At 45.3% G+C, this 7,588-nt stretch overlaps 1 protein-coding gene across 1 annotated transcript; it reads right to left on the reverse strand.

The window, feature by feature from the left end:
• Positions 1-2,735: 2,735 nt before the first annotated feature.
• On the reverse strand, positions 2,736-5,290 carry KCNF1 (potassium voltage-gated channel modifier subfamily F member 1). The gene has a single exon (XM_037393231.1). The coding sequence runs from the start codon at positions 4,571-4,573 to the stop codon at positions 3,110-3,112; it is 1,464 nt and encodes a 487-aa protein (XP_037249128.1). The 5' UTR covers positions 4,574-5,290; the 3' UTR covers positions 2,736-3,109.
• Positions 5,291-7,588: the final 2,298 nt, after the last annotated feature.

Here is a 7,588-nt window from a genome sequence, read left to right on the forward strand (position 1 = left end):
TAAGTCCTTTTCTTTTTTTTAGATTAACCTGTAATAAAGGAAAATCAGCTCTGAAAACACTGAAAACAAATATCCCCTAGTTCACTCCATCTTTTAAGAGGCAAAGCCTTCCCTCCAGCCCTGATTTCAAAGCCAGTGGTTTGTGCTAGATTCTTGGTCTGTGAAAAGTGTCTCCCCTGGGGCTCCCAAAAGCCTCCTGCTTTCTACCATTAGGGTTGCAGCTGTCTAGGACCACCCTTCTCCAACCCAGTCCTGCCATAAGCTGCAGGCTGCCGGCCTGCCTTGTCCCTCCATCACTGCCCACACCTCCCCTTGCTCCGGCAGGGTTCGCACCCCACAGGCAAGGCAAACAGGCAGGAATCTGTCCTGCCCACCCACAGCCTTTTAAGAACATATAACTTACAGCAGCGAATTCAACAAATAGGGTGCCCGCTGCAGTAAGCCAGATAGAGCCTGGCTTGAGACCAGCATGGGCTGGAGGCACCGAGGTTGTGTCCAAGCTCTTTCCATACTGATACAGCATAGGCAGACCCTCGTGCTGAAAGGCATAACTCATTGGAGAAATTAGCCCATAAAGTTATTTCTGATAAAAGAAGCTTATTTCTTATTTAATGTCACGTTAAATAAATCGCGAAGCGCAGCAGTGAGGATTTAGTACTTGCAGTGCTAACCGTATTACTTAGCATTTATACAGTGCTTCCCTCATTCAGGAAAGTGCTTTCGGTAACTTAATTCATCCCCAGCCACCCTCTACATGTCATGAGGGGAGTTAGGAACATTTAATCTCCCTGCTGATAGATAAGGTGTATGGCTGGGACTGGCACAGTTTTGTTACTTTCCCTTTTCTCCCACCCTTAGTATCCCACCCAAGTTGATTTTTGATGGCTGCAGCCTACACTTGTGTCCTGGAAGTCCTCAGCACTGCAAGGGTCAGGATCCTGTCCCTTTGGTGATAGCCAGCTATGGTCTGGCCAGGCAGCCAGCGGGAGCAAGGCTGAGACTGTGGCAAGCAGGGAACAAGTCTCAGCAGATGAGAAGGATTGAGAGAGCAGTTCTAGAGGCTGAGAGCTGGGTTGCAAGTGGGAGGATGAGGGTGAAAGGATGCTTGAGCTGAGGAGGCCACTTGTATGGGCTGTTGGCCTTAGGCAGGATAGAATTTGAGACTAAGGCTTGTGCAAAGATTCTGGTACAGAAAGGTTTAGAGGTTGATTTGAACTATCTTATTTGATGGGCTATGTAAGGCAGGACGTGATAACAGGGTTGGGGAAGAGGATGGTAGGTCTGGCACAGGGCTGGGGCACGGGGATATAGGGTAGGTGTTCCTGGAGGCGAACAACTCAGGATATGAAGGGTAGTGCTGTGAAAGGGCTTCAGCCTGGGGTTGATTTCCATGTCAGGACACCTGTAGAGTGGGCAGTGCTCCTGGGGAGCAGCTGCCCATCTCCACACAGCCTACCCAGCCCCTAACCACCACCAGTGCTCTCTGCTCCCAGCAGGACAGGGCTCTTCCCACCACTGGACGTACTCTTTTTCCAGGGGCCAGGGGCGAACAAAGTGCCAGGAGAGATCACAGAGCCTACCTTGCAGCTCTGTGCTCCTCCGGTCACTGCTGCTGTGGGGTGGATGCTGCAGCCCCATCGCTTGCCCACATCCTGGGAAAAGAGTACCAAGGACCTGTGTGGGGGTCTCAGGCATAAGGTGCCCAGGGACAGGTCATGGCTCGTGCTACTGCATTTCATCTGGGTGAGGGGCTGCTCAGCACAAAAGGGAACAAATAAGGACAGCTATTCTAGCCCTTTAATCATTTGGGATCCTACTTTTAATGTATGCAAATACATCTGTGTGCCAGTTCTCCCCTCCCCTTTGAGCTGGTTTAACTCCTAGTTTCAATGGATTTCTCTGGAAGAGAAGGGATCCGTATACTGCAGTTGTTACGTGAGCCAAATTGGTGCTCCCATAGATGCCATCATATGCCATCATAGAAGGCACTTGTTTTTAGAACGGACAGTAGCTACACACTGGTGTCGATGAATATGCTGATTAATGAATAAGATTCCAATTAGTGCTTACTACCTGTGTAAACTAACATTTAAAAAAAACATGCAGTTGTTGTAGGGGTGGGATGTGTTTTTTAAAAAATAACCTACTAATATGTTCATTCAGATATATATTTTTACCATAAATCAGTTGGAGATGATACTATTTTTATTGAAACTTTCTCTACACTTACTTTCAAAGAGTTAAAGTTTCTTGTTTAGTAGTACTCAGTTTAACTCCCCTGTAAACTTCTCTTGCTTTAATAGTGAAATAAAAATACTATGAGTTAACTTACAGTTTTAAAACCTACTTCATTATAAATCCTTCCTGCAAGATTATTATGTTGCAACCAAAAGCTAAAACAAGTATTTTTTCATTTGCTCCTTAAAATGCATTGATTCTGTCCTACATCCCTGCCCCCAAAAAGGCTTCATGTCCCATTGAAAATTACATTTTTTCCCGAAAAAGGAACAGATACCTATGCAAAAAGTTAACCCCAAATTACATTTTACAAAACCAAAATTATTCATTGACTCCAATATTCTGCACACAGTATATGCTCATACTTTCAGTACCTCTAGGCTGAAACTGCTCGTAAAACATTTTGTTGTAAACCTGAATCTAGTATGAGTGAGAGGCTGCTTTAATTTTTTCAGGAGCAATTCTAGCTGCAGAGGCATGGAACACAGCCTGGAAGACACAATCTGTGCGATGCTGCTCTTTATTGTCACAGATACAGAGTTCTGATGTGGTAATGCTGCACATTCAGGTCATCGAACATTTACCGATCAGGAAGGATTTTTCAATCTCTAAAATAGTTACAAATTATTTTTGTCAGAACGCACTCACTATAAGCAGTCTGATCTCAATGGAGTCCTACTACTTTATTTCGGGTAATAACGGCAAAGTCTTACCAACTGTTGATGGAGATACCATGGGGTTAATTTATATTCACGTCGGAAAAGCAAAGCAGAGTGCTCCCTCCCAACTCTGACAGATCCCACCAGTCTTTTCAATAGTTGATTGTCAGGTTGTCCTGATCTATAGCTTAGCGCTGACAACAGCTCACAGTTTATTTGCAGCTTTGAAGCCTGGTCCTATAGTGTTTCTCTTCTGACAGGAGATGAATAAAGGTGTCACTGTGGGAGACTTTTAGCCGGCTGCTATAAAAAGGACCCTCCTTGCCTTCCCTCGCAAGATCCTCTAGTTCACTTTTGGAGCTTGCAGCTTTCCCCTCAGCTGAGTTTAGCTCCATCAGCTCCAATTCGTGCTTGGCAGCTGTTTCTAAAACTCTCTGTTTGTTATAATACCTGACAAAGTTGTTAATGATGGGATGGATGGGAAGGGCGATCGCTATCACCCCGCAAAGAAAACTGATGGCAGCATTCAGTTTTCCAAGTGTTGTTTTAGGGTATATGTCTCCATATCCGACTGTGGTCATGGTAATGATTGCCCACCAAAATGACTGAGGTATGCTCTTAAATAAAGTTTCAGGGTGACTTTGCTCCATGGTATAACCCAGGGCAGAAAAGACAAAGATTCCAACAGCTAAGTACATGAGGAGCAGTCCGAGCTCCTTAAAGCTGCGCTTAAGGGCGTATGTTAGAGTCTGGAGCCCAGAGGAATGCCGTGCGAGCTTGAAAATCCTCGCGATCCTCATGATGCGCAGTGCCTGGACAGCCTGCTGGACATTGCTCAGCTCCATCAGCCTGGCTCCCAGGTGGGTCAAGGTCAGGCTGACATAGAAAGGCAGTATCGCTAGCACATCAACAATGTTCATGAAAGACAGGACAAAGTGGAGTTTGTTGGGAGAGGAGATCAGCCTCAGCACGTACTCGATGGTAAACCAGCCTATACAGGCTGTCTCTATGCTGTCCAGGGTCGGGTGCTCCACACGGTTCCCCTCTGCATCTACGACCTGCAGGTCTGGGATGGTCCCCACACACATCACGACAGAGGAGATCAAAATAAACAGAAAGGACAGAACAGCAATGACTCGAGCTGGGTAGGACGATTCTGGCTTCTCCAGAAATTTCCAGATGTATTTTTGGCACCTTTTCCAGCGACTTTCCGAGGCATCTACTCCCAAGTCATCCAGAATCAGTTGCACCCTTCTAGCTATTTCTTCCAGTTCCTCCTTTTTTTCACTTAGATGAGTTTTGCAGCAGTCATCCAAAAATTTCAGATCCACTTTCCAAAATTCCATTTCATTCTTGAAACATATGGGGCATATTCCTTTCTTCATGTGAATTTCCCCAAAGTAGTACACGTCAATAATGCATTTGAAAGCATCCGGATCTCTGTCAAAGTAAAACTCTCTCTTTCCAGGATCGTAGTCGTCACAGAGGGAGAATATGCTATCATATCCCCCCGCTAAACAGTTGATTAGCTCTGCCAGCCGTGTTTCTGGGTATTGATTCAGGTTATCTCCGTAGAACACCTGCCTCACCCCACCGACATTGACTACAATCTCCGTTTCTTCATTCTTTTCTGATCCGGCAGTGTCCACATCTGGAAACCTAGAGTCACCTGCCATTTTAATCGTATTGGGGTTTATTTGATTTTTAGCCTGCCGTTTGGTTTCAAAGCTTTGTGGGTTTAATTTCTCATGAAAGCAAATCACCACCGAGTCAGCTCTATTACAAATGTTACTGACCTGGAGTCGCTGTGGGAAAGGTTACAGAAATAACCCTGCGGCCAGGAAAGCCTCGTGAGGGATGCAACAAGCTGCGGGCAAACGACAAGTCACCGGGCTGCTGTGCCTGCAAGCAGGGCGTTGGAAAGCTCCAGCAGATTTCAAAGGGAAGAAACCATTTAATAAAACTCACCCCTCTGTTCAGTGCTCGAGAGTCTTTCCAGGTCCCATCCTCTCTCTAAAAGTGATATTTATTCAGAGGTTGGAAGTCACGGCAGAGAAATAGATCCTGAGCTCTGATTAGTGCATCGTGCAGTGAGTGACAGTTCTCAGACAGACCATCAGCAGGGTGAGCCCACAGAAAACTGTTGCCGTTCCTCTCTTCGATTCCACAGACCTCCCTAGAGAGCTGCTTTGGAATTTTGTTTCCCGTGCCGTTTTCTTTTTACTTTCAGGTCTTCCGGAGTTTATCTGCGGACTCTCGCACGCAGCCGGTGCAAGCATGCAGAGGAGAAACTTGCGCTTGTTTTCCCTTTGCTGTTTCCAAACACAATAGGGAGCCCAGGCTGCCAGGAGTCCTTTCCAGACTCTACCCTCTTCTGGTGAAAGCCAGCAAAGCACCAGCTACACAGAAAACACAGCTCAGCTATTTATACTCCTGCCTAGCTGTAAAATAATGTGTTTCAATACCGCCGTGCACGTCTAAAGATTTTTTTAAACTTTTTTTCTTTTTAAATGAAATAAATAATCGTGTATAAAGTCATTCAGAGCTGCAGAAGGACACCCAAACCTTTTCTTCTGATGTCAGAAACTAGCGGGAAAAATCCTGTGTTTTGGGATAAATGCACAACAAATCTTGCTCTCAGAGGGGCTGGAGCAAGTCTAGAGTAATTCTTTGTCAGGACATTGAGTTACTGTAGGTTTGCACTGGTGTCACTGAGAACCAAGCAGACAGCATAAAGTTTTTGCTGCAGCTGTGGAGCAAAACTTTCCCTGGACTCTGCACGTGTTTCCCAAAGCTCTGCATCCTCAGTGTTAGCTCTGTTTTCTCGCTCTGCAGGCAACCGACCCTGATGAGGGTTTGAGTGACTTACGTCTATGATGATTTCTCAGTGAACGCTACTTACCAACAGTAGTGCTTTGTACTACATCCAGCACTTAACAAGTAGCAAAACAAGCATCTCCTTTTAACTTTGTTTTCTCCGAATTCCAGGATTTGATTGACATTTTTTGCCCAGACCCTTACACGCAGGAAGGTCTATCATCATGCTCCTCAATTCTTAATTCTGACTATACGGTTCATCTTAGTGGGTCCTGAGGGCTCTGATCAGCAAAACCCACAGTCATTAAGTTAACAGTTTCTGGCCACAGCAGAAGGACCTGCACCAGCAGATTTTGATCTTTTCCAATTTACTGGCTTCTGAAAAGCGTCTGAGTGGAGGGGAATAGAGAGGGGCAAATCCAACTGACAGTTTGCTTCTCTAGGCTTGTGTCCATCCTGGGAAAAAGATGACAGCTGTGATGTGCCCAGTGTCCTCATGCTTGTGTCATCCACCAAGGGGACCCTGGTGAGTAGTACACTGCCCTCCATTTCCACTCCCTTGCCTGAAACTTGTGGGGGAGTAGTAAGAGGTTGTGCACCAGACCTCATCTTGACATGGAGGATGCACAAAACCTCACATACTTCATAAATACCCCTTGGAGGTAGATCATGATCTTTGGGGGTGCACAAGCCATGAGTTAAAATCACAGATGCAGCCCCTTCCCAGACCTTCCAATGACCTTCCTTGTCCCTCTTGCATGATGGAGGAGAGCGACAATATCAAAGAGGTGAATTCACAACAGAGGAAGACTTGCAGGAAACCTACAAAACAGAGGAACGCAATTCTTTCTCTTTCTAACACATCCACGCACACACTTATTATGCAAAAACTGAAACCAAGGGAAGTGGGTTCTTGCTGCTTTGGTTATAGTCAGCCAGTAAAGGTAACAGCCAGTCACACAGTCTCACAGGGAGGAATAAGCTGTGCATCAACCACAGCTCCACAATCTTCTTCAAATGCCTGGGTTGTGTCACTCATGTCCTTGCTGCAGAACAGTATGGAAGGCAAGGAACAAAAACTGCAGGGGTGGGTCACCTTATTCAAGTGACAGCCCTGGGAAAGGGGTAATATCTATTAGTATAAACCTGAGTCACGCTGTTAATCTCTGGATGGCCAGTGTCACCTTCCTGTGCTCCCGAGGGTACCGAATAGTGTGGGTGCAATACAAGATATCCCTTGAATTTTTTTCCAGGCACTTACAAGTTTGCTGAGACTTGCAGACTTCTTGGGACAAAAGAAATACCTTGTAAATGTGGAAAAACCCTAGGTTTTGTTGGTTCAGCAATAAATATTTACCCACCTGGGAATTCCTTGCCCACTACCTGAAATGGTTTGGTTTGATTTTAGCACAATAAATTTTAAGACAGCAATATCAGTGACATGCTTACGCAGGGGAAAATGTGAATGGGATTACTGACTACCAGTTCTTGCTAAACAAAACTGAGATCCAGGAAAGTTGGGTTTACAACCTTGTCAGACTCCATCAGCACAGGGGAACAGGTTCTTTAGGTTTAAAGGCTCTGATTTAACCATCTCAGACACCTCTCTTTGTTCAATGATTCATTCCAGTGACCTTTTGGCTTTTCTCCAGGTAATTATAAGAAATCAATGTACGGTCCAGCATGATTGACACAGAAAGCACCAACTTTGCTTCCTAAAAGGCTTTTCTCTCCCCCTGTAATTTTACAGAACACCTACAAAATAGGCACACAGGATTAGTACGTACATTGTTCAGTTTGAAAGGTGAAATCAGCTCCTCTCAAATGATAAATCTCAGCACATTCTCAAAAGGTTGGGAAGAAACTATTTTTGA

Source organism: Falco rusticolus, chromosome 6, assembly GCF_015220075.1.
Source record: "Falco rusticolus isolate bFalRus1 chromosome 6, bFalRus1.pri, whole genome shotgun sequence".
NCBI lineage: Eukaryota > Metazoa > Chordata > Aves > Falconiformes > Falconidae > Falco > Falco rusticolus.

Excerpts from the sequence above, each read along its gene's own strand:
- KCNF1 (XM_037393231.1), bottom strand. The coding sequence starts at position 4,573 with ATGGCAGGTGACTCTAGGTTTCCAGATGTGGACACTGCCGGATCAGAA.